Below are 26,570 nucleotides of genomic sequence, written 5' to 3'. Positions count from 1 at the left end.
ATATGCTTTTTGAAGAAAATTTTAAAGTGGGATTGACCTAGCGTGAGAGATTTAATTCAACCTCCTACTTGTTAATGTTGTATACTTTACTTATATATGTTGTACATTATTGGTGTTTATATATTTTTTTGGGATCTATACTCCATCACTGATCCGTCATTACAAGTAGCGTAGTGTTATCCATGACTTAAAATAACAAAAGCGATTTTTATTGTGTAATCAGCATATCTTATGTCTAACAGTCAAATGCAAAGAAATTTGGCCATGATCAGAGCATGCTTGCCAGCACTGCCACTTGTGAAGTGTCCTTACTCGTATGATATGCTTTGTGTGAAAGGAAACCAGCACATGCATTGACGTTGCGCAAAGAATCCAATTTAATTTTTTTAATATCTTTCTTCGCTTGAAGGAAACCAAATCCCTATTGGTGTGATGACACCCCAAAACGATTGCGCATTTACAAGAAATACCCCCTAATCATTTTTTATGTAAATAATTTAATCAGTGACGGTCAATCAAATTCCTTATATTATATAACTAATCACTAGTTTCTGAATTTATCTATTTCGTTGTTTTTTTAAATAGTATTATGGAAATTCTGATACGTATACGTATCATAATATTGATTATAATATGTCCAATAATTGTAGAAGTACGACTAAATGAATGCTCGCTGTATAAGAACGAGTTCAGATTATTACAGATTTTTTTTTTTCTTTCTTTCTTTGAGAAGACTATAAACAGTGTGAGAAAAGGTAATTATAAAGGGGTTGTTGACATACTTGTTGAAGCCTTGATAGAAAGCACTTGATCATGTCATAAGTAAACACAGCGCGAGTTTTTGTTGAAATTTCAACGTGGTTGAACTTTTCGTTTACTTGTTTCTGATGATATCTATCTAATATTCATCACGTGGAAAATATATTCAGTATAAACGTAAAATTTTCATATGAAAAAAAAAAAAAAAAAAACTCTTTCCAAAATGTTGCTTTCATGGACAGCCTGCTTGCGAGTTGCGTTTATATATTATTTAATCCAAAACTAAATTGAAAAAAAACCAAACAAAGAAGCATATCAAATGGATAAAAAAAAACTCTGGGAAAAAAAAAGGATGAAAGTAAAACAAGCTCTGTCCGAATGGTGGCCTTCATTTCAGTATCCCATGCATTAGATATTTGAGCAGTCAACGTTTCCAGCTAGAGATCGAGGTGGTTCATAAAGTTCTTCCCTATATCAACTTGCCAATATTGAAGACAAAAGCAACTTGTGATAAAAAAAAAATAAAGATAAAAGAGAGGCAAAATTAACTAACTCCCATACCGTTTTGACAATTTTTTCTTATGGATAAGACCAAATTTATAAGAGGTACCTCTCCTTCTTATTTTCGTAAACCCAATACGTATTATAATTTAAGTAAAATATTAATACCGCATAACGTTTAAAATTACCTCTTATATCTTATTCTCTTTTAAACCTCTTATATCTTATTCTTTCCTTTCCATATTTGCAATTACTCTAAATGTTTGTTGTCATTACTCTATTTTTGCTTTTCATTTTTTTAATTGCTCCCACACACTTCCTTTGCGTCTATATATTGAAACCTCCCCCAACTTCTTCCACTACAGCAAACTTGTGAGAGACTGCTTGTGCAGCTTAGAGGGGAAAAATCATGTTGGTTTCTGGACCTGGTGGAGGAGGGGGATGGAGCAACACCAAAACCCTAGCCCTCCAAGTCCTCTATGGGAGGTGGTTCATGATGTTTGCTTCCCTCTTAATCATGTCAGCCGCTGGCGCCACCTACATGTTTGGTCTCTACTCCGGTGACATCAAGGATGTGCTGGGGTATGACCAAAGTACCCTCAATCTTCTCAGCTTCTTCAAGGACTTGGGGTCTAATGTTGGTGTCCTTTCTGGTCTAATCAACGAGGTAACACCCCCATGGGTGGTCCTATCAGTGGGTGGAGTCCTCAATTTTTTTGGTTACTTCATGATTTGGATGGCCGTGACCAAAAGAATTGCAAGGCCTCACGTTTGGCAGATGTGCCTGTACATCTGTATAGGTGCAAATTCTCAGTCTTTTGCCAATACCGGATCACTTGTCACTTGTGTCAAAAACTTCCCGGAGAGCCGTGGCGCGGTTTTGGGAATCTTGAAGGGATATGTTGGCCTAAGTGGTGCTATATTCACTCAATTATACTCTGCTTTTTATTATAATGACACCAAGGCTTTGATTTTGTTAATTGGGTGGCTTCCTGCTGCCATTTCTTTTGTTTTTCTTAGAATAATTCGGATTATGAAGGTCATTAGACATCCCAATGAGGTCAAGGTGTTTTATAATATGCTTTATATCTCACTTGGGCTTGCTGGATTTTTAATGGTTATGATTATAATCCAGAAGAATGTTCATTTCACTCAAGGCGAGTATGGTGCTAGTGCTACCATGGTTATTTTCTTGCTTGTCCTCCCACTTGCCGTGGTTATTATTGAGGAATTTAAGATCTTGGAAGGCAAGAAGCTCGAGTTGAATGGCAGTTCGGACTTGAAGATAGTTACCGAAAAGCCTGAATCAGAAGAAGAAAGCGTTCCATCTGATATGTCACGACCCAGGGAAGCGCTCGCCACCACTACCACAGAGACTGAACCGTCGTGTTGGAAAACTATGTTTAGGCCACCAGATAGAGGTGAGGACTACACCATACTCCAAGCACTTTTCAGCATTGACATGCTCATTCTTTTCATTGCATGCATATGTGGTGTTGGTGGCACATTGACCGCAATAGACAACTTGGGTCAGATTGGAGCTTCTTTAGGGTACCCTAAACAAAGCATAAGCACTTTTGTGTCCCTAGTAAGCATATGGAATTATTTGGGTCGTGTCGTGTCGGGTTTCGGCTCCGAAATCTTGTTGAAAAGATACAAGTTCCCTCGTCCTCTGATGTTAACCCTAACTCTCTTGCTTTCTTGTGTTGGCCACCTTCTCGTTGCCTTCAATGTCAAAAATGGTCTCTACCTAGCCTCCGTGATCATAGGGTTTTGTTTCGGTGCCCAATGGCCTCTACTTTTTGCCATAATTTCTGAGCTTTTCGGCCTCAAATACTACTCCACTTTGTATAATTTCGGGTCGTCTGCTAGCCCGGTTGGACTGTACTTGCTCAACGTGAGACTCACCGGGCACGTATATGACAAAGAAGCCAAAAAGCAGCTTGCAGCAAAAGGGCTTGTAAGACAAGCAGGCAAGGAGTTGACTTGCGTTGGGGGAGAGTGCTTCAAATTGTCCTTCATTATAATTGCAGCAGCCACATTATTTGGCACATTCGTGTCACTGATTTTGGTGATGAGAACGAGAAAGTTTTACCAGAGTGATATATACAAGAAGTTCAGACAGGAAACAGAAGCTGCTGAGAGAGAGATGGCCACAGTAGATCAAAATGGTGCCAAACCATTGGAAACCAATGGAAGATCGTAGAGAGATATACATGCCATGAAGTAGAGATGAATATATTTTAGGGTAAAAAAAGAGGGAAGAAAATATGGACTTGTATGATTTGTAATATTGGCATTTCGTGTGGAATTTTCTTGTTTTTTTCTTACTTTTTTTTTTACATCATTATTGGCAAAAGATTATACAGTTTGCTTTCCCAATTTCTCCAACTAGTAAACAAAAATAAGATGTCGGCCGCTGCTGATTGACTGCAAGAGAGTTTTTTTTTTTTTTTTGTGGCAAACGACTGCAGGAGTGCTTGTCCATTTCTTTATGGTCCCCAAAACGAGGGAGGACCATATATGAAAAAAGTATTGTTTTCTTCGTTATGCAAGTCATCTTATTTGACTTATTTATGAAACTACAGATCGGTTATAAATTTTTAATAAAAAATAAAATTGAAACGACACTAAATTGACAATAACGGGTATATAAATTAAAATTTACTATTTTTTATAGTCAAGTATACCACGAAATTCATATTTAATTAAAATTTTGTGATCAGTTCTAGTTCTAGATTAAAGTAAAGATGTGACCAAGCCAGTTCCGAATTCAAAGGATGCCACTTGTGCAACGGCCTTTTTCTTTGGACGCCTGACAATCTGACATATCCAAATACAACTTAAAAGACCAATGCCAGATCAAATTTTTTAAATCAAATTTGTAAATTAAATAATATGATTATAAATAATTAGATTATTAATTAAATGTCAATTAACATGCTTATTTTTTATGGATGACACATCATTTGATTTGCAATTTGGTTTAAAAATACACATGAATAACATTAATCTGAGGTTTAAAAAAAATAAAAAATATGAAAAACATTAATTTGAGGTTTCTAGATGTACACAGACTAAGGGTTGGTTTGGTATTGCTGTGCTTTGAAAAAAACCTGCTGTGAGAATAAGCGGCTGTGCTGTGAGAATAAACGGCTGTGAAATAAAGCCAGTAGAGTGTTTGGTAAACTTTTTTGTGAAAGTGCTTTTGGAAAAAAAAAAAGCAGGATGATAGTGTGTCTTTTCATTAAAGGAGCACTGTAGCTCCGTGTGCTTTGAAAAAACTGGCTTTTTTTCAAAGCAGCAAATAGCAGCTTCAGCTTTTCCTTTGATTTTCAGCTTATTCTCACAGCAGTTTCTAAAATAAGCCTTTTTTTTTTCAGTTTACCAAACACAAAAATGACCCTCAGCTTTTTTTCACAGTGGCTTTTTTTAAAATCACATCAATCCCAAACGGGGCCTAAGTCAACTTGTGTGTCTCCATCATCATTTTCCCAGCTAGCAGAGATAGAGTGATAGAGATCCAAATAAATTATAATAAATAGATATTTGAGCTTACTTACAAATTTCGAGTCCTATACCTATACGACGACTTTTCTTTTTTTTGTGTTTTTTTTGTCAATACGACGACTTTTCCTTTTGTTTCTTTCATTGATTTGTTTCTTGTTATTGAATGATCATTACTTGGAAGTCGAGTTTAAAATATTAGTGTCGATGAAAATATATCGATACGTAAATTTGTGAAAATATTGATATCAGTTGCTTTAAATATAAATATGATGAAAATTTGTTTAAAAATATGGAAATATAAAATGGAACTTTGAAGAATGTCCTCCGGCAGTTTGTCGATATTTAATCAATATGTCGAAAATATCGGATAAATTTATCGATTTTAACCAAAATTTAAGAGTTTTTTTATATGAGGTGAAGTTCCATATCCAATTTCTCTTACTTTTCAAATATTCTACAAAAATATCGACCGAATCAAAGAAATTTTAAACATCGCATAAAAGTTAGAAATGAACATCTTCAAAAGATTCCAAATCTATGTGCATTCATTGGGGTTTCCACCATTATCGTTCTGTACGTTGCTAAAGATCAATGTAACTAAGCAATGCATGTGCGATTTCTCGGTTAAACCATAAACTTAATCACAAATTGCGTATATATTAATAAGTTTTGTTGCTGCCAAGCCGATCGACCTTATCTTGATTTGATTTACACGAAACATGTGCTTATAGTAAACAGTGCATGCAAAAAGTCGAACTCATTTGGTTCTAAAGAGTTGACAACTTGACATGCGTGCGACAATGGTGGGATATCCACAAGGATTGCATACGGCCCACACGAAAAAGTTTCACTATTTTTTTTCTTGTAATTCAAACAAAGGGAGGTGGGAATCGAACACGTACAAGATCCTGCCAGAGTAATTGTTCTTAAGCACTTAATTGATTTACAAGTTTTTTGGTTGTTGCAAATTTATCACTTTCATTGTACATGCATAAATCGTAATAATCTATAATATATATATATATATATATATTGACTTTCATGTATGACTTCTTAGTATTAAAAACTTGTACAATATATGTGTATATATATTTGATAGGGTAGGCTAGTGATCATCCTTAATGGTGACTTCTTAGTTTAAAAAGCCAATAGCAGGCGTTTTGATTTGGATTGGATGCCACCTGCCGTCAATTGAGCTTAATATATAGTTCTTGATGGAGCATATATAGTATAGACCTCAACTGTGCAAATGTATTAATTAGCACAAGCCATCAGCTGGGTTGGGCCATTGAATGAATTTTTGTTTCTTCAGCAGTTTGGTATGGTAGTAACTAAACCATATGAATTTGATGATTAGTATAAATAATTTGGAACATGGGTTTTTGCTAGTTAATATAGGATAAGATAGTTGACCTACCAAATGCAACAGAGTCGCTGCTGCTCCAGAAGTTTGCTCGAAGTCGAATAACATTGCACGTGGACTTAATGAGGTTTAGGATGATGGAAAACCCAATGTTGAAATGCAGAGAACAGAGAGATTTTGGAATTAGAAGATGCTGGTTTGAAGAGATCCTAAATATGCCTTTAATAAAACTCACCCTTATCATCACTACCAGAAATTACCATTTGCTCGGCGAAAGTTTGCCCGATAGACGTACTTTTGTCGGTAAAATAACTTTAACTGACAGAAATCAGACGTTCGTCGGTCAAAAAGGGTCAACGTTTTGGTTTATGACAACCTTTGCACAACGAATGTGTTAAATTTCATCGCGCAAAGGTATATTTTAAGATTGAATCGGCGAAAAATTTACAACTAAAGGAGGTGATGATTGAATCGGATGCACAAGTCATTATTCAGTCCCTCAATTCTCCTTTTCTGAGTTGTGATTGGGACCTACTCGCAATCCTTAGCCGTGTATGGGAGGTTGGAAGGAGTTTTCAATCATGCTCCGGATTTCGTCACGAGGAATATATCAACGGAGATGTGTTGCTTTGGCTGGGTTGTGAGACCACCATCTTTGCTTGTGGTTATTTTGAACAAAGACGGTCTTCTGTGTCTTCCAATGTAAGGGTGGGGAGGGGGGGTTTGCACGGGTAGATGGGATGACGATGGTGTCCTATTTGGTGGCGTCTATACTATATGTGTCCTGTTTATCTTTGTTTCTGTTTTCTGGGTTTGCTGGGTGGCTCTCTGTTCGTTGGTTGGCCTTGTGCCCTACTATTTCTATGAATCCTTATTTCAACCAAAAAAAAAAAAGGTATAATTTATGATTTAAAATTTAAGGTTTATCGTTGGTCGGGCAAAATTAAAATGTTTGTCGAGCAAAGGTGTTGGGTTTCTTAAAAAGAAAAACCAATGAGGCATCACAAAGAAATGAATACTGTTTTTTTTTTTTTTTTTTTTGCTTTGGGAAATATTCTGTCTTAGGATATTTTTCATAGAATCTCGTAATATTGAATCCAACCAATGAGTGCATAGTCCAAACTAAGTTACAACTCATAACTTTTTCAACTGTATGAGATCGTTTGGAAGATTCAACCAAAAAGGTGAAAATTTTACACGGAACTTGAAGTTTCACTTTCAGATTTGAATATATGGAACACGACATGTTTATAGAGGCCCAATAATTCACCAGATATCTTTTACGTGCATGAGAAGAGAAACTTTTATAATTGCAGCCACATGTCTCATATCACCCGCAAGGCGCTCAAAGTGATGATTTCAGACTGTTCTGTTCATTGTCATGGAAAATGGAAAAATCTTATATAGGAGCCGTTTGACGACCATTCTGTTTTAGTTTTCAGTTCTTGTTTTATTTTTTTAAATAAAAAACTGAAAAATTGATTGGTATACTTGTAGATTTCAAAATATAAATAAATAAAATAAAAACTGAATATCAAAAACTAAACATGAAAATAGTTATCAAACAAGTTTTCAATTTTCAAATACATGAAAACAGAAAGACTGACAACGCAACGATCATCGTATGACTCTTTAATTAATTATAGATGATACATATATGGATCTCATTACATAAATTAACATAACAAAGATTACACTCTCCAAGTTTGCATTGGTACAATCATACAAAGAGCATCATAAGATAGTTCCAGTAGTTTGAGCCAAATTGTCAAACAATACTTATAATATCAAGCCACCAAGGCCAAACAATGTGGTACAAAATAAAGTCACATTTCAATGCTCGATGCTGAATAGTGATTGGAGTAATGCATGTGAAGTCCATCTCCTATCTCTACTGGGTAAACACATTCTTCCAAACAAGCTTCTTCTGTGACGGAGTTGTGGTGCCAAATGATCGTGGTGGTGGAGATGGCCATGGGACTGGATCGTGGTTTGCGACATGTACTTCGGAGGCAAGTGCTTCGACGGTGGAAGAGGATCCGAGAGTTTAGGGTTTTCTTGTGTGTTTTTCTATATTGGGCTCAACTTTCGAGTTGGGCTTTTCTTTTGCTGTTGTTTTGGAGGCTCATATGTTGCTTTGAATTTTCTATGTGTTTAGGCCTCCAATCCTGTATGTAAGGTGTGTTGGTAATAAAAATTCTTCTTATGACGGAAAAAAAAGTCAAATATAATATGTCAAAATTTTATTTAATGGCTGATGTGGTCTATTGAATACAAATGTTAAATCTTATTATTTTTCAATGAATGCGTCAAATATTTATTTTATTATTACATTGGGCCCAATAATTACATTAACTATTAAAAATAATTTTAGTTTTTATTGTATTGGTTGCCAATGGAACTCCGCATTAAAAAATTAAATTAAATATATTTGACTTCTTCTTTGTTTGTTAAAAAAAAAAAAAAAACAGCTAGAAAGCAAGGAGTCAGATGGCTTAGTTGTCATATCATACATAGCATCTTCATTGAAAAACACTTGAATGTCTTTTAGTCATATTTGGCATATTTGACATCTCTATTGGAGATGGTCAAAACTTGTACGTCTTTCCTTTTCTTTCTAATACAGGTTTATCAAAAACAACTCAGAACTCACTAATCGTAATTGTGGTCGCTCTTTTGTTCTGTCAAATAGAGCCCTTGTGGCATTTATAATTTATGGTTCAAACTCAAATCTTTGAGTGGTGTCTATTGTTTGAAGTTAAGGTTGTTTTTTTCTTTCTTTCTTTTGGTTTGTGCACATAGCAAAGGAATATGAGGAGGAAACTCGACGTTTGTTGGAAGTGACTTGTAATAGTGCCTCTATGTTGATAATTGCAAGATCATCACAAGGTATGTTGGTTCTATGAGTTGCAAGGTTTAGCTATTGTAAGTGTTAGCTTTCTTGTTTAATCCTTGTAATTGTATTGTATTCACAAGGAGTTTATAACTGTAAAACGGTGTGATATGTTTTTTGGGTGTGTGACCTCCTGGTTACTTTTAACATTTTGTCCTATACGTTGTTAAGGTTACCTTGATAAAATCTTATTACTGCTAAAAAAAAGTCACTCATAAACACGCAGCAGGTTACACGCAAAACAACGATAAAACCAAATAAAGAAAAAAACAAGATATATCCAATGCAAACTACCATCATATATGTTTATGTGTGTATACACATATACATATATAAATTGAAACCCAACAACCGTTTCATGAATATAAAAAACCCAACAATCCAAATCCAAAAACCCCACACAATTAAACAAGTGCATGTAATCACCGTGGGCTCGATCGGCTCAAGCTCTACAGCCTTCGCATCTTTGATCATCTTTGCAGCTTTACTAATCTGGAGAATAACAATTTGGGTAATGTATATCCAACTCACCCTTAATTCATCCCAATTCTGCGCTCATATTAATTTGTTTATCTAATAAAGTGCTATTCTAGCAAATGACTAATTATCTTATTTACTAATTGGGAAAATTAATGATCATGGACCCTTTTGTAAATTTATTCAGGTGCTTTCACTTTTGTCTATACCAGCATTTCATAATTAAGATGTTTACATACATGTTAATTAAGTTTTTGAACGTTAGCGTGAGTTGCATAATGTTTGCAGCTTTTAAATGAACTATGAAGAATATGATCGATTGAAACATTCCACAATAATATCACTAATCACAGTTTAATATGAATTAATAATGATCAATATATTATCTGCAAATCTGTGATGCATGAACCATGTAACCAATGATCCACATGTCAACTTATATGGTCGATTCTAAAACATGTGTCCTTCGTTTTCCACTATAACATATCCACGTGTTGATAAGCATGCATGAGAATTTTTCTTCTTTTCTTTTTCTGGTCCTGTAAGAGTATGAGTATGATTCTTACAAGTCTTGGGATAATTGATATTATAAAGAAGTCTAAATCATGTTGACAAGAGTTAATCCAATCATATTGCTATATTGAAGACTCTTGTGTTTGCTTGTTTAAGGACTCATACTAATATAAGAAATGCAGTCTTGTATTCCTTGTAGGATTGTTATAGGGCAATCCGAGTCTTGTAGTATAAAACCACAAGCCCCTACTCTCACAAAAATACGCTCTTATTGTTCCAATTATCTATAACTTGAAGAGCATTGAATTTTGTAGAGAGGAGAAGGTTGTGTGTAGATTCGTCCATGGCTTCTTCATCCATAAACTTGTCTGTGTTAAACTTAGAAACACTGCAGCTTTTCAAATCAATTTCATATCTCAGGCTTTACGGGAAGGTTTTGTTATATACACTACAACATACAACTTTACAATTTAAAATACAAGTAACAACACGCCACACATGCAGCAGCATCATTTGCTGTCTGCTGACAGCACACATGGTAAAGACTTCGTCTAACAGTTTGCAGGTATGTATTGTTGAGAACACTTCAATATTTGTATATATAGAACATACTTGATGCAATGGTTGTGATTTAGTTCGTTAATCCTTCTGTTCTTGGCTAGTGTATTAATCTTTTATGTCTAGTTTACTCTTATAGGTCCAACATGATCAGCAAGTTATTTTTCCCACAAACTACAGTAAAAACTAAACTGCCAAACATTTCTTTTGTAATTATATTTTGCATTTCCATCAATTGGTGAAAATTCACACACTTTCATCAACACCGGGGCAATAGTTACATGCATAAAAAACTTCCAAAGAAGCTGAGGCCTCTTGTTGGGGATTCTGAATGGCTACATTAGTCTAAGTTCCGCGATGATCGCACAAATATACCATGCTTTGTATGGTGATGACACAAAGTCTTTTACTCTCTTTATGGCATGGCTTCCCTTAGCAGTTTCCTTGATCTTTCTTCATACCATTCAGATCATCAACGCTGCACCAACAAAGAATGACACTAGGGTTTTTTTTTTATAAATTCTTGTTTATATCTCTTGGAATGGTAGGTTCTTGTTGATGATAACCCTCGTAGAGCAAAAGGTGAAGTTCACACAAGCTAAGTATGGTGGAGCTCAGTTGTGGTACTTTTCTTGCTCTTTCTCCCACTTGGTATTGTTGTTGTTGCTGAAGAGTACAATTCCTGGAGGAACAAGAGATTAAGTAGTGAAAATCATGATAATGATCAAAGAAAAAGCGTTGTTTTAACCGCGACATCAGTGTCTCACAAGAACAAACCTTCTTGTTGGGAAAATATATATAGTCCTCATGAGATACAGCAGGACTACACTATACTCCAAGTAGTGCTCAACATTGAGATGATAACTTTGTTCATGACAACACTTTGTGGTATCAGCGGCATGTTGACGATGATGGACAATTTAGGTCAAATTGGGACAGCCTTAAGGTACTCCTTGGACAGTATAAGAATTTTTGTTTCCATCACAAGCATATGGACTTACCTTGGACAAGTCATGGTGGGATTAGTCTCAGACATTTTTATCACAAAGTGCAAATGCCCTAGGCCTCTAATGTTCACTTTGTCCCTCCTGTTGTCCTGCGTTGGCCACCTTCTAATTGCATTCGATGTCCCAAATGGCCTTTATGTGGCTTCAATCATCATCAGATTTTACTTTGGTGAGAGAGGTCATTGATTTTTGCAATCACTTTTGAGATTTTTGGGCTTAAACATTGTTCTACTTTGACCAATGTTGGGCAAATGGCTTGCCAACTTGGGTCATTTTTGCTTAATGTGAAGGTCATAGGGTTTTTATACGATAAGAAGGCAGAGAAACAACTGAGAGCTGTGGGATTGGAAAGGAAGCATGGGGAAGGATTAAATTGTACTGGAGGACAATGTTACAGATTATCCTTCATTATAATTAATATCGTGGCATTTCTTGGTGTGCTAAGGCCATCTCCAACCAAAGGAGGGCTAGAGGGCTCGTTTTAACCTTCTGACACTCCAAGAAATTAATATTTTATTGAATAGTGCAGGGTCATATTTCTTACCATTTCCAACTGAGAGCCAAACATAATTTATTATTTAAATTTAAAAACTACAACACCTTAAATTTAAAAACTACAACTTAAATTTAAAAACTACAAATTAAATTTAAAAACAATAACAACTTAAATTTATAGGAAAAGAAGGGCTTGTACAAAAATATATGATGGGCCTAATTTGCCTTTGAATCCAAGAACTGGTAGTATCTCTTTAAATGAGTACATGAGGCGCCATAGTATGATACGTTCCCATGCCACAAACAAGTACCTACAACAGGATCTTGTTGCGCGTCTTTGGAACAAAAGAAGCATGGAAGGCATTTAAGTTTCATGTTGTTAAATATTTTTTTTTGTTTAATGGCTTAGGAAGTTATAGGAAAAAAAATAGTATTAATTTTTTTTTAATTTGTAAAAAAAAAACTGTAAAAAAAATAATAAAATATAACGGCTAACTGACGTCAGTTAGCCGTTGCATTCAAATTTGTGGCCCAACTCGAGGCTGGCTGGGTTGGGCCAATCGGTTGGCCATTTGGCCATTTTTTGTCCCGTGGGGCCCACAAGCCCTTTGACCTAGCCCTCTGTGGAAGACAATTTTCTAGCTATTTTCGCTCTGTGGCCCTCTGGACCATTCGATTGGAGATGACCTAATATCTCTGGTTTTGATGGTTCAGACTAGGAAATTTTTAGACCAGTGATGTTAATAACAAGTACAAAGATGAGGCAGCACATAAGCTTGAAATAGAGGTGGTGAGTAGGGATGGGCAATGGTTATGCAGGCGGGTAACCGCGGTTAATTTACTCATAATCGTTTACCTGTTGAGTAATTGTCTAAACGGTTATACTCATACCCATAACCGTTTATAAATGGTTAACCATACCCATTTAATCGTAACCGTTTAATACCCGTTTACCCATTTATCCTTTTTAACCTGTTTATCTTCTTTTTTTTTTTTTTTACCATTACTCTTTTTTCACCCGTCTACATGGTAAATAATAGTTTACGGACGATATTTTTAATTGTTACCAATGAAGGTAAATATAATATTTGCTAAGTATTATTGGGTTACAAAAATTGTTTAGAAGACATTTCTGTCAATTTCACGGTTACCCGCAAGGAATTTAAATTAATTTGGCCAATTCCTTGATGATGAGAATCATCATTCCTATAGTAGTGTTATTGAGAGAAGGACCGATGAATTCTTTGCTAATTTATTGGGTGCTAAGTATTATTGGATCGAGAACATGATTTGTGTTAGTTTTACATATATAAAATAAATAGGTAAACGGTTACCTGTTTATAACCGTGGTTAATACCCATAACCGCCCATTTAAATTTCGCGGGTAAACGGTTATACCCATAACCGTTTATATTTCTAAACGGTTACCCATAACCGTAACCGTTTAATTTAAATTAGCGGGTAACCGCGGTTACCCATAACCAATGAGTATTTGCCCATCTCTAGTGGTGAATGATGGTGGCTAATTAAGGTTATGTGCTAAATAGACATGATGGGTGGGTTTAATTAATAAGAGTGTTATCTCTTTGTTTTAAATTATGATGGTAGTGGCCACTTAGTACTACGGTATAATGGTATTCTTCTGTACTTGTAAGTGAGAGGTATTAAGTTCAATTTTCGCCAAAGACGAATTTGAACCCATTGTGAGGCTTAGCCACTTCCCAACCCCCTTAGTGTAGTTAAAATTGTTTGTTAAAAAAGAAGTTGATTTAACAAATTTTCACTTTATTAGTGGTAAATTGACGATAAAATTTCATTAGACAAATAAATTAGTAAAGAGCTTACCAATATCTTTAAGTTACGTAAATTTTTAATTTTATATCGTATTAGATTTATTAGCATCGTAACTTACAATATTGAGAAACTAAATTTCGCTGGTTTTGTTTTTTTTTTTCAAACCTTACCCACATATCAACATAACATCTCTAATTTGAAAAAAAAAAATCCACATTTTCTCTGTCTCATATTTCTCCCCATCTTCTTTCTTTTCACTATTGTAGTTTTATTTTTCTTTTTAAAATTTTATATTTACACACATAACGTGTGGGCTTGATCTAGTTTAAATGATGCAAGGGCCAAATTAAAAATTAATAGCATGATAATACTAGAGTGGAGAGTCTCACATCACGTTAGCACATTAACAGATTTTTAACGGAATTCAAACAGAAAGACGACATTGATTTGCAACACCCTTATTCAGGGACAACATTGATTGATTTTCAACTTCGTGGACCATTTTGATGGAGTGGGTCAATTTCAGAGATCATCTGTGATTAAAAAAAACCCACAAAAAGTATGTGTAAATTTCAGTTTTTTTTTTCATGTGTCAATTATATGAGTTCCAAGTATGTATTAAATTACCTTGTAGATGAAAATTGATCATTTACATTCCACATGATTGATGAAATTATAAAACTTAAATTGAAAGTATACAGAGCAAAATGAATGAGATCCACAATTCATAAGGCATTACTAGATTTTTCATAGAAATTAATAAAATAATTCTTTTGATAAATTATCCATATTTTTCAAAAGAATAGTACTAGGTTACTAAATTTTCAACAGCCACTCCTGTTTTCATCGAATTAAATTTAAATAATATCTAGTTTGTATTTACAATTTCAATTATTTAGACACTTGTCCAAATTTAATTAAATAAAAGCAAAAGTAACTGGTGAATTTTCAATAGCTAAGTATTGTTATTTTCAAAATAAAAATCCCTTGGAAAAAAAGAATTCCAAATTTGTAGCAACAACATGTCACCAACACTTGTTTCCATTAATTCACCAAGAATAATCTGATTTGACGATAATACCCACGCAAAGCCATCAAAAAGTATAAAAACAAAGGACAGAACTGTAAAATCGCACATTCTATTACCCCACCTGCCACCTACACATAAAAAAGCTGAGAGCTTTGAGGCCCAATTCACCAGTTGGCAGTGGCACCAAAGACTGTAACTTCTCTCTCTCTCTCTCTCTCGCTGCATGTGAGATTGAGGCATTCGTTCTCTGAAACCTCACATTGTGATGGCGTCGAAGGGAAAGGGGATCGCCGCCGGAGGTGGATTATCCGGCGGGAAGCGCAAGCACGACGACGACAAGTCCGGTGGTGGCCGGAAGAGGAGCAACCCCGGCGTCCTCAGATTCTTCGAAGACGCCGCTGCCGAATCCGACGACGAAATCGACAGTGATTTCGATGACGGTATATTCTGTTTCTGACTTCGTTTTGGATCGCGCATTTTCCATCTAGGTTCGGATTTCTAGGGTTTTTGAAATGGGTCTTTTTTTTTTTTTTTTGAGCTTTCTTTGTGCATGTTGACAGGGTTTTCTTTATTAATTTTTATGCGTTTTCCTTTGTATGTTTGAATTTCTGGCTTTTGTGGTTGCTTGGTGGAGGTTCAATTTTTTATATAGTTTTTTGATCAATTTATTTTTGAAGTGCATAGTGGGGTTGTTTAATTTCTTAAACTTGTTTGTTGACCATAATGTAAAATGGTTTTGAGAGACTTTCTTCGATTTCATTGGGTTGATACCAATTTCGCACAATGAAACTTATGTTCATTTGGACATTGTTGTGCCGATGTTGTTTAGTATGCACTATTACAGTTGCATGCTGTGTTATATGGGATATCTAAACACATTTTGGGTTGGTGATGGTTATAATAAGCGACGCATGTGGCCCTCTACCACAGTGGTGGAGAAGAGTGTTTCCCTTGCACCACGGCGTGGGTTTGAACCCCATTGACTCCCTAATCTAACATCTAATCTAACATATCTATCGTTTGGAAAGTGGCCCCTTACCAAAGTGGTGGAAAGGTGTTGAGCCCTTGCATGACGGCGTGGGTTCAACCCCGCTGGTAGCTAATCTAACAAAATCTATCGTTTGACCAAAAAAAAAAAAAACGGTTATAATAAGTCTGTGCCCACATTGTGAAGTCCATCAAAACAAGCTGCACTTTTGCGGTAGATGGTGAAATTTTGGCGTAAATGTACAGGGTTAGTGATGACTATAGCAGTCATGGAATATGTCTTAGGTGTGCAAAAAAAGTACCATGATAAATGAGTCTGCATTTCACCTATGAAATCTGTGTTTACAGTGGAACCTTCTTTTGAAATGATTGATTGCAGATTTTATGGACGAAGAATTTGAAACAGAACCTGTAGCCCAGAATGACCCAGGGAAAGCACATAACCTTCCATTCGTTCCTAAAGAGGAGGATCTGGATGGTGAAGAATTTGAAAAAATGATGGAAGAACGATACAGGAGTGGTTCTAGCTATGCAACCTATGCTGAAGATAATTATGAGAACAAAAGGTCGATTGATGGAAATGTTCTGCCAACTGTTAAGGATCCAGTCATCTGGAAAGTGAAATGCATGGTATGACATTGAACGTTTTGTTACATATTTTATTTCTGGGTAGAAAAGTTCTGAAATAGCTCCAAACAACTCTCTCTCTCTCTCTCTCTCTCTCTCTCTCTCTCTGTTTTTTTTAATTTTTTCTATAAAGAACCACAATCATTTCTCAGTCAAATGTTTTGGGCTGTAGGTTGGACGTGAGAGGCATTCAGCTTTCTGTATGATGCAAAAGTTTGTTGACTTCCGATCACTAGGTACCAAACTACAGATTGTTTCTGCATTTTCTGTTGAGCACATCAAGGGTTTTGTTTTCATTGAAGCTGACAAGCAGTCTGATATTAATGAGGTGATCGTTTCTTTGGATGTTGTAGAAAGTTGATCTTTTTATTAGTCAATACAGGAAAAGTTTCTTGTTTGGGCAATACTATTCTTAATCCTAATATACTAATATCTGAACTATCATTGATTTTCTTAGGCATGTAAAGGAATTTGTAGTATATACCCTTCCCGAGTAATGCCAGTTCCAAATAACGAAGTTTCTCATTTGCTGTCTCCTCGGACTAAATCCAATGGAATTACTGCTGGCATGTGGGCCCGTGTGAAGAATGGGAACTACAAGGGTGATTTGGCACAGGTATAATTTATCCCAAGTTGGGTTGGTTGGGTTGCTTTAACGGTTGACACTCATTTCCGCTATCTGGATTTTGTTTCTGTAGGTTGTGTTTGTGAACGATTTACGAAAAAGAGCGACCTTAAAGCTGATCCCCAGAATTGATCTTCAAGCAATGGCTGCAAAATTTGTAATAAATATCTTTCCTGTTTCTGTTTGTTGTTTGTGTTTCTTTATCACATGCTTTCCTCTTACTGTTTGTTGGTTACGGTTTCATTGTCATCATTATCTTTCCTCTAATGCTTGTTTAATTGGTTTTGGATATGTGATGTCTTTGTGTATCTGCAACTTTGCTATCCAGATTTTATTTTGAATCTGAATATGATTTAAGATTCTGTATATGTTGATTCCTTTCACTCTATAGGGTGGAGGAGGTACTAGAAAGAAAAGGCCTGCTCCTGCCCCGAGATTGATCAGCTCAAACGAACTCGAGTATGACACAGATCATTGGATGGTAGTTCGTTATTTCATGCTAGTTTCTGATCTAATAATTATTTATTTATTTATTTTGCATGTAGGGAGTTCCGCCCTCTCATTCAGTACAGGACTGATCGTGAAAGTGGCATGAAGTTTGAGTTTCTTGATGGTCTGATGTTCAAGGATGGATATTTGTACAAAAAAGTATCAATAGATTCATTAAGCTTCTGGGGTGTTATGCCATCAGAAGAGGAACTACTGAAATTCAAGCCTTCTGAGAACACCAAAAATGAGGATGAGGACTGGCTTACTGAACTTTATGGTACAACAGAAAAGAAAAGGCGGACCATCAAAATTGAAGAAGGTGGTGGTAAAGGAGAGGGTTCATCAGGTTCTATGGGGAAAGGAGAGGGTTCATCAGGGTCTATGGGGAAAGGAGAGGGCTCATCAGGGTCTATGGGGAAAGGAGAGGGTTCATCAGGACCTATGGGGAAAGGAGAGGGCTCATCGCAGTCTATGGGGAAAGGAGAGGGTTCATCTGGGTCCAAGGGGAAAGGAGAAGGTTCATCAGGTTCTATGGGGAAGGGAGAGGACTCATCAATGTCTATGGGGAAAGGCGGGGGTTCTTCAGGTTCTGGTGGGAGTGGTATTGAACTGTATGATCTTGTTTGTTTTGGGTGAGTCCTGTACGAACTTATGTGACCTTGGTGAGCTGCCATGAACTGCTTATGTACATCAAAATGATTTTTACTGGTCATGATTTCTTTTGCAGCCGGAAAGATTTTGGTCTTGTAATAGGCATGGAGAAAGATGATAGTTACAAGGTACAAAATCTAGTTTGTTTCCTCAGATGATTTAAAATCCGTACTAACACTCTATAATGTGTGTCCTAGATTCTGAAAGAGGGAGTGGAAGGACCTATTGTGCTGATGGTTCAGAAGCGTGAGTTAAAGAATGTTCTTTCTGATATGAAATTTACGGCTTTAGATCGGCACATGAAGGCCATATGCGTTAGTGATACTGTCAAAGTGTCGGAAGGACCGTTGGAGGTTTGACACAACCTGAGATCATTATCTTAGTACTTGAAAAAGAGTTTACTGAGGTACACTGTACATATGCCTCCATAGTCTGGAGTATTTACACTAGTTTGTCCCAATTTTGCAGGGTAGGCAGGGTATTGTTAAGCAAATATATAGAGGCACCATATTCTTGTATGATGAGAATGAGACAGAAAATGGTGGTTATTTTTGCTCAAAATCCCAAATGTGTGAGAAAGTTAAGCTTTACATTGATTCTAGCAAAGAAATGGTAGGAAGCTTTTTTTTTTTGTTCCTTGAGTATTCTTGTACGGTATATTTCATATTAGCATGAAGGTGTTGGTAATGATATTTCTTTCTCATTCAGGATGGGGACTCAGGTGCTCTGGGTTTTGGAGATTTCATGTCGTCTCCTAAATCCCCACTATCGCCAAAAAAGCCATGGCAAGAAAGGGATAGTAACTGTATGTATCAGTGCTATTGCTGATTTAAGTTTTCAATTGTTAATATCAAGTTTTCTGCCTCCTGATTAATTATTTAATGCAGTCAATCAGGGTGATAAAGATGGAATGTTCTCAATTGGTCAAACTGTAAGAATCCGTGTGGGTCCGTTGAAGGGATACCTCTGTCGAATCTTGGCTATACGTCGTGCTGATATTACTGTTAAGCTTGATTCTCAGCAAAAGGTTCTCACAGGTTGGTCAATATCATTTTGATTACTGTGTGGAGTTTGGCTGGTTGATCATTGAATGCAATTCTATATCTGTCATAATTTTGTTGTTTCATCGTTATGCAGTTACAAAAGAGCATATTTCTGAAGTTCGTGGAAAGAGTTCTAGTGTGCTGATTAGGTAATTATTTTTAGTCAATTAATTATTTATGCCAAGCTTTTCATTACTTAATTGTCTTTTCAATAAGTCTGCTAATGTCCTCTTTATCTGTAAAGTGAGGATCCGGAGTCCAGTTTAAAACCATTTGATTTGCTCGGAACGGAAGGAGGGTCTAATGGTATGAATCTTCTGGAAGCAATTTCTACTTCCATTCCATTCTTTAGTTTTATCTTAAGCTATACATGGGGCAATGTTTCTCTATTCCGGACAATTTGACATGGTGTACTGTTAAAGTTATTAATCTTGACCGCAATCAGTTGGTTATCAATGTAGTCAACATAACATGCCACATATCTGGAAAGAGAACTGTTGTATTCAGATATTTTGTTTTTGACCCTTAAAAAATAAAAATGTGACCTATGGTGCTTGTTATATTTGAAGACTGGACAAATGGAGCTGGGGTATCTGCTGGGGGTGATGGGTGGAATGCTGGAGGGGCATCAGCCGGGGGTGGTGGGTGGAATGCTGGAGGGGCATCTGGTGATAGGTAACCCAACAAAATTCGTCTTATATTGTACAAAACGCAGTTTCTGTTTGTTTATTTGATATGTTTTTTTACCATGTTTCTTTGTGTATGATCTGAGGCTGATGGCCACTTTCTTGCAGTAATTCTTGGGCTAGTGCAAATCCTATTAATGATGTGAAAAAAGGTATGTTCGGTTCTGAAGTTTAATGATATCAATGTCTTTGATAATCAGAGCTTTTTTTCAGCCAAGCTGCTTCATTTATTTTCTTTTCATAACCTGTAGATGATGATACTTCTTGGGGGAGCAAAGCAGCTCCAAGTACAGCTTCATCCTGGGGTGCAGCAGCAGGAGCACCTGCAGATAACAACAATCAAGGTGCTGGCTGGGGAAAAAGTGATGCTTGGGGAAAATCAAGTGCCAAAACTGAAGGTGACAGTAGTGCACCAGATAACAATGATCAAGGTGCTGGCTGGGGAAAAAGAGACACTTGGGGAAAATCAAGTGCTAAAACTGGGGCTGACAGCAGCGCACCAGCAGATAATAATGATCAAGGCACTGGCTGGGGAAAAAGCGACTCATGGGGGAAATCAAGTTCTAAAACTGGGGGTGACAGCAGTGCCCCACATAACAATGATCAGGGTGCTGGCTGGGGAAGAAGTGGCTCTTGGGGGCAGAAGGCTGAACCTGCTGGGACGAGTCAACTGGATTCATGGGGCAAGGGTAAAAATGTTGTTGAAGCAGGATCATGGGGAAAGAATTCTGATGCACCATCTGGGGATATTTCAAGTCCTGGGTGGGGTCAACAGAAATCTTGGGACAAAGGAAATGCAGTCAGTAGTGATGGGCCTGCTTGGGGTAAGCCTCAGAATAAAGCCACAGGGAACTGGAGCAGTAAAGATGAATCAAGTGCTGGCGATGCAGGGTGGAAAAGTTCAGTACCAGCTGAAAATGTTGAGACTGGAAGCTGGGGTAAGGCAGGTGGTGGTTCAACCGAGAGTAAACAAGATGGCAGTTCTTCTTGGGGTAAGCCAGCTGGAGATTCATGGGGTAAACAAACTGGAGGCTCTTCATGGGGTAAACAAGCTGATGTAACCGCTGGCGGAGTGGGGAACAACGGAGGCAAGTGGGGCAAAGGATCTGTCACCAATGAAGAACAAAGTGGTGGAGGGGGAGATCAGATTTCTAAATGGGGCCAAAAAGGCACTTGGAACTCAGGATCTAGTGAGACTGGTGGCAATCAAGAATCTAGTTGGGGTAAGAAAAGCGATGGGAACATCGGATCTACTTCCTCAGGTGGGAACCAAAATTCTACTTGGGGCAAGACAATCAATTTGAACTCTGGATCTGGTGACACTGGTGGAAATCTTGATTCTAGTTGGGGGAAGAAAAGTGATTGGAAATCTGGATCTGATGACACTGGTGGGAACCATGATTCAACTTGGGGCAAAAAAAGTAGTTGGAACTCAGGATCTGGTGATGCAGATCAGAAATCTAGTTGGGGCAGTAAAAGCAGTTGGAATTCAACAGATGGTGGGAATGGAGACCAACCTGAGGATTCAAGTGGTGGGAGAGGTGGACGGGGTTTTGGAGATGGTGGGCGTAGAGGGGGTTTTGGGGGAAGAGGTGGAGGCGGGGGCAGTGATGCTTGCTTCAAATGTGGTGAGTCCGGGCACATGTCGAGGGAGTGTCCCCAGGGCGGTGGAGGTGGTAAAGGTGGTGCTTGCTTCAAGTGTGGTGAGTCTGGGCACATGTCGAGGGAGTGCCCCCAGGGTGGTGGAGGCGGTAAAGGTGGTGCTTGCTTCAAGTGTGGTGAGTCTGGGCACATGTCGAGGGAGTGCCCCCAGGGCGGTGGAGGCGGTAAAGGTGGTGCTTGCTTCAAGTGTGGTGAGTCCGGGCACATGTCGAGGGAGTGCCCCCAGGGTGGTGGAGGCAGTAAAGGTGGTGCTTGCTTCAAGTGTGGTGAGTCCGGGCACATGTCAAGGGAGTGCCCCCAGGGTGGTGGAGGCGGTAAAGGTGGTGCTTGCTTCAAATGTGGTGAGGCAGGGCACATGTCGAGGGAGTGCCCCCAGGGCGGTGGAGGTGGTGGAGGTGGTGCTTGCTTCAAGTGCGGTGAGTCCGGGCACATGGCAAGGGACTGCTCCCAAGGCGGTGGGGGCTATGGTGGTGGCAACCGCAGCGGTGGTGCTTGCTACAAGTGTGGTGAGTCGGGGCACATGGCGAGGGACTGCTCCCAGGGCGGTGGAAGCTATGGTGGTGGCAGCCGTAGCGGTGGAGGTGGCGGCAGTGGTGCTTGCTTCAAGTGTGGTGAGTCAGGGCACATGGCGAGGGAGTGCCCCCAGGGCGGTGGAGGTGGTAGCAGTGGTGCTTGCTACAAATGTGGTGAGTCTGGGCACATGGCGAGGGATTGCTCCCAGGGCGGTGGAGGCTATGGTGGTGGTGGCCGTAGCGGTGGTGGAGGCGGTGGTGCTTCCGGTGGCTGCTACAAGTGCGGACAGTCCGGCCATTTCGCAAGGGAGTGCCCCAACAGTGGTTAAACCAGCAATCGTACCCTTACTGCCTTCTGCTGCTGCTGCTGGTCTGTTAGCTTTTGCTTAATTTAATCGGGTTTTACTATGAATCAAACCGAACTCTTTTCAGTAATCCTGTATGTTGGTTTTGTGGGCCATCTTTGTTGCTTCCCATCTGTCGAAACATGGATCCATGATGATGATGATGCCTTTTGATGTAGTAATTTTTCACCTTCTTTTTCCTTCCTATTTTCAAGTTACTAATGAGGATTTGGTATTTATGGCAGAAAAAATGTTGGATCTCTGCTCCTTTATGAAAAGTCTCTTAATCTGTTTGACAAATATGCTTCCAAATTTTTTGCTTTACCTTATTTTCCAGGAAAATGATTTTCGCACTCCAACTGTCACCTCTTGCAACTCCATCATCCCACGCTTCGGGGTGGTTGTACAAACATGTTTTCGGATGATTTACACACTCGATAATAAGGCAAAATCTCTCTATTCTTATTATGTGGCTATATATATGGTAATGTGACGTGTTAGAATCTCTTAGTAAAAGACTTGGAAATTTTAAAGAAACACATAGTAAGTGCTCGTTTGGTTGGGAAGTACGTTTAAACAATTGAAAATATTTTTAGAGAAAATCTTTTTGAAACTAAATATTGGTAAAAATACAAATTAATTTTGAAAAAATATTTCAAATGTTTTTGAAACTTAATAATGTTTTTTTTTAAAAGCGATTTTAGTTATTTAAAAACACACAGCCAAATTTTGTACACGTCCAAGGGAGAAAGAAGAAAAAACACTAAAATAGTTGATATTTTAGTAAAATTTCCAAATAAAACGAGATATTTTAACAGAAAGTCAATAACTTTCCATTTATGGTGTAGCTTTACTCCCCCAGTTCGAACAAGTGTGACCATAAACTACTTCCTCAATCAAACACTCCACTCTCCAAACTTTCCCACACTTTCTCTGCAAATTTTCCCACCTCCCAAACACCCAAATGATTTCCAATCCCCAATCCCTCTCCCCCCAAATCCCTCCTTATCCCCTCCCCAAAACCCTAACTTTCCTCTCCATTCCAGTCTCCTAGGTCCTCCTTATCCCTTCCCAAAATTCCCTACAAAAAAAAAAAAAAAAATGCTCACCAGAATTATAAAACGCGGCCACCGCAAATCCCCAAAACCTGATTCCACCGATTCCGAGTTCTACCCCGATTCACAACTCGCCGCTCTCTCTCCACCCATGGAAACTCTCCCTCTCTTCCGAGACGCCGCCGTTTCGGACCGCCCGGCCCTCCTTCTCAAAAAGCTCCAGCTTTGCTCTTTCTACTGCGACTTCTCCAGCTCCCTCAAATCTGTTGGGGAAAAGGAGCTCAAGCGCCAAACCCTAATGGAGCTCGTCGACTTCATCGACTCCGGTTCCTGCAAGCTCACCGGTCCAATGCAAGAGGAGCTCATCCGCATGGTGTCAATCAACATCTTCCGGTGCCTGCCGCCGTCATCGGACCTGGTCGAACCGGACGAGGATGAACCTTATCAGGAACCCTCCTGGCCCCACCTCCAAATTGTCTATGAACTCTTGTTAAGGTACATTGCATCCCCTGAAACCGATGCTAAAGTTGCCAAGCGTTACATTGATCATGTATTTGTGCTGAGGTTAATGGAGTTGTTCGATTCGGAGGATCCCCGGGAACGCGAGTATTTGAAAACCCTTTTGCATAGGATTTATGGGAAGTTCATGGTTCATAGACCCTTTATTAGGAAGGCCATGAACAATGTGTTTTATAGGTTTATATTCGAGACACAGAAGCATTGTGGGATTGGTGAGTTGTTGGAGATTCTAGGGAGTATAATAAACGGCTTTGCGTTGCCGATGAAAGAGGAGCATAAGCTGTTCCTAATTAGGGCACTTATTCCCCTGCACAAACCCAAGTCCGTATCTGCGTATCATTACCAGTTGGCCTATTGTATCATACAGTTTGTAGACAAGGATTCTAAGTTGGCCGAACCGGTGATCAAGGGGTTATTGAAGTATTGGCCGGTCACCAATTGTCAAAAGGAGGTTCTGTTTCTCGCAGAGTTGGAAGATGTTTTGCAGGCTACGCAGGCTGACGAGTTTCAAAGATGTATGGTTCCGCTTTTTAGACAGATTGGACGCTGTCTTAACAGCCCTCATTTCCAGGTGAATGCAAAAGACACTGTTTCCTTTTACGCAAGTAGCATGGTAGATATCATTTAATTGTTTTTTGCGTTTCAAAAGCATCTTTATCTTTAGAGGGCATTTTGGTTTTGGAATGTTATCATTTTCATCAGTAATCTTTCTAACATTGTTGAGATAAATGTGATCAAAATGTGTCATTAGTTAATTACATCGGATACTATGAAATAAGTTAATGAGTTGATGGAGAATTACCCGTTTATTGTATGCTGATTACTGTTACTTTGATGGTTTCCTTTGCCCTCTTCCATTGTCACCCGAGACTGATTGAACCTAAACCGAATGAGAATGATTCCTTCGATGTGTATGTCATTCCAAGTTGGTGATCTCCCAATAGTGTTTTAATGTCTTATGTTGCACTTGTGCCAGTCTTTTGGACAGCAGGTTTTGGGTGTCTATACATAGCTGTGTGTAGCATGCTGGCAGTGTTAGGCTGATAATCATCCACCTCTGCAACGTACATGAACTACTTATCTTGATTGGGCCATTCCAAAAGTGTTTTGCTTAGGTTTTTATTCTTTGTAAAAGTGGGGCATTGGGCTTGGTTTTAAATTTGATGGCATGCTTGTAATTTTCTAGCCTTTGTATATACTACTTATTATGATTGGGCCCTTCTTTTAATCAAATGGGTGTTTTTTTCCTTCTAAAGTTTGGATTGTGAAGGGTTTATTTATAGATGATTGGAGAATAATGGGTTTGAAATTTGAGTATAACGCTCCAATTATAAATTAGAGTGCTTTTTTTTAATCAAAAACTGTTGTCCCCAAAGAGGGTTAAGGACAGTTTAGCCAACAAATACCTTTGCTTGGTCCAGAGTTTTCATAACAGCTAGGCAGTGTCTATAGTTTCACATTTTCTCTCCTCTTTAATCGATAAAGTTATCGCATTGTTGTATTACTACTAATTTTGGATCGCAATCTATTGGTACATGCATCTTACTTGTCATCACACAACAAAATATCTTCTTGGCAATGAAGTAGAAAGCTTAACTGAGAAGTGTTTCTGGTTCTGTTTGAAAAGTGTTTCTAACGTAAACATGTGTGGCAGGTTGCTGAACGAGCTCTTTACTTGTGGAACAGTGAGCACATTGTAACTTTAATTTCTCAGAACCGTAATGTGATATTACCGTTAGTCTTTGAAGCGTTAGACAAGAATACGCAAGGTCACTGGAACCAAGCAATCCATGGATTGACAGGAAACGTCCGAAGGATGTTCCAGGAAATGGACACAGAATTGTTTGCAAAGTGCCAACAGCAATACTTAGAGAAAGAAAACAGGACTAGAGAATTGGAAGAGCAGCGGGAATTGACTTGGAAGAGAATAGAAGCAGTGGCGGCAAATGCAGGCGGTGAGGATATGGTCATGGTTAATTAACTAAATATAGGACATAAATAATTCAAATTTTCTACTTAGATGGTTTTTTTTTTCAAACTCGTTGCAATGGCGAAGTCCTTCCAAGCCTACAGATAATCCGTAACGGAGGAAAATATAGATATTGTAACAAGGTGAAATGACTGATGGCAGATTGTGAATGCTTGCAAAAGGGAAAAGCTATGTGCATACTTTCTTTTAATTATACATATCCTACTTTAGGCTGTGTTCATTCTCTGGGTCAAATTACTCGGTGATTTCGTGTTCTTCGACAAGCTTATAAATGTATTTTTGTTCAAATTCCTTAACGATTATTGCAGTAGCTTTCTGGGAATGCATGCGGTACGAAACTCACCACTTCGGCCTTGTTTTTTCCTCATTCGTTGTCGAGGGCAGTGAACAGAGAAGGCAAGACTCAGAATCTTTGCCGTGGAATGTGTTTGAAAAATGCTCTGCGATTAGAGGTAGGAGCACCACACCATTTCCGGCTTT

At 38.1% G+C, this 26,570-nt stretch overlaps 3 protein-coding genes across 4 annotated transcripts; all 3 read left to right on the top strand.

Annotated features, from left to right (window-relative positions):
• Positions 1–1,501: 1,501 nt before the first annotated feature.
• On the top strand, positions 1,502–3,642 carry LOC103425934 (protein NUCLEAR FUSION DEFECTIVE 4-like). Its single transcript, XM_070824824.1, has one exon. The coding sequence runs from the start codon at positions 1,670–1,672 to the stop codon at positions 3,464–3,466; it is 1,797 nt and encodes a 598-aa protein (XP_070680925.1). The 5' UTR covers positions 1,502–1,669; the 3' UTR covers positions 3,467–3,642.
• An 11,410-nt stretch (positions 3,643–15,052) lies between these two features.
• On the top strand, positions 15,053–22,826 carry LOC103406272 (protein RNA-directed DNA methylation 3-like). Its single transcript, XM_017324415.3, has 17 exons — positions 15,053–15,340; positions 16,267–16,517; positions 16,687–16,842; positions 16,972–17,130; positions 17,213–17,296; positions 17,531–17,598; positions 17,685–18,260; positions 18,356–18,407; positions 18,477–18,632; positions 18,748–18,891; positions 18,988–19,084; positions 19,167–19,316; positions 19,417–19,471; positions 19,567–19,628; positions 19,892–19,997; positions 20,117–20,160; positions 20,260–22,826. The coding sequence occupies exons 1-17, from the start codon at positions 15,166–15,168 to the stop codon at positions 22,509–22,511; spliced, it is 4,587 nt and encodes a 1,528-aa protein (XP_017179904.3). The 5' UTR covers positions 15,053–15,165; the 3' UTR covers positions 22,512–22,826.
• Positions 22,827–23,354: 528 nt separating this feature from the next.
• Positions 23,355–26,310, top strand: LOC139197430 (serine/threonine protein phosphatase 2A 57 kDa regulatory subunit B' beta isoform-like). Of its 2 annotated transcripts, none has more exons than XM_070824838.1 (2): positions 23,355–24,671; positions 25,755–26,310. In XM_070824838.1, exons 1-2 carry the CDS (start codon positions 23,628–23,630, stop codon positions 26,079–26,081), a joined length of 1,371 nt encoding a protein of 456 aa, XP_070680939.1. In that variant the 5' UTR covers positions 23,355–23,627; the 3' UTR covers positions 26,082–26,310. The 2 variants fall into 2 exon arrangements, with proteins under 2 accessions (XP_070680939.1, XP_070680940.1); XM_070824839.1 differs by having other exon boundaries at positions 23,406–24,705.
• Positions 26,311–26,570: the final 260 nt, after the last annotated feature.

This window comes from Malus domestica, chromosome 07 (assembly GCF_042453785.1).
Source record: "Malus domestica chromosome 07, GDT2T_hap1".
Taxonomy (NCBI): domain Eukaryota; kingdom Viridiplantae; phylum Streptophyta; class Magnoliopsida; order Rosales; family Rosaceae; genus Malus; species Malus domestica.
The sequence above is the reverse complement of the archived record's forward strand: the minus strand, read 5'-3'. Positions and strand labels throughout refer to the sequence as shown.

What these genes read in the sequence shown, in the direction of transcription:
- LOC103406272 (XM_017324415.3), top strand. Translation starts at nt 15,166, where the DNA reads ATGGCGTCGAAGGGAAAGGGGATCGCCGCCGGAGGTGGATTATCCGGC. An exon ending in TCTGGAAAGTGAAATGCATG is followed by an intron (nt 16,518 to 16,686) that starts GTATGACATTGA and finishes TTTGGGCTGTAG; the next exon opens with GTTGGACGTGAGAGGCATTC. An exon ending in GCAAGAAAGGGATAGTAACT is followed by an intron (nt 19,085 to 19,166) that starts GTATGTATCAGT and finishes TATTTAATGCAG; the next exon opens with TCAATCAGGGTGATAAAGAT.
- LOC139197430 (XM_070824838.1), top strand. Translation starts at nt 23,628, where the DNA reads ATGCTCACCAGAATTATAAAACGCGGCCACCGCAAATCCCCAAAACCT. An exon ending in TTAACAGCCCTCATTTCCAG is followed by an intron (nt 24,672 to 25,754) that starts GTGAATGCAAAA and finishes CATGTGTGGCAG; the next exon opens with GTTGCTGAACGAGCTCTTTA.
- LOC103425934 (XM_070824824.1), top strand. Translation starts at nt 1,670, where the DNA reads ATGTTGGTTTCTGGACCTGGTGGAGGAGGGGGATGGAGCAACACCAAA.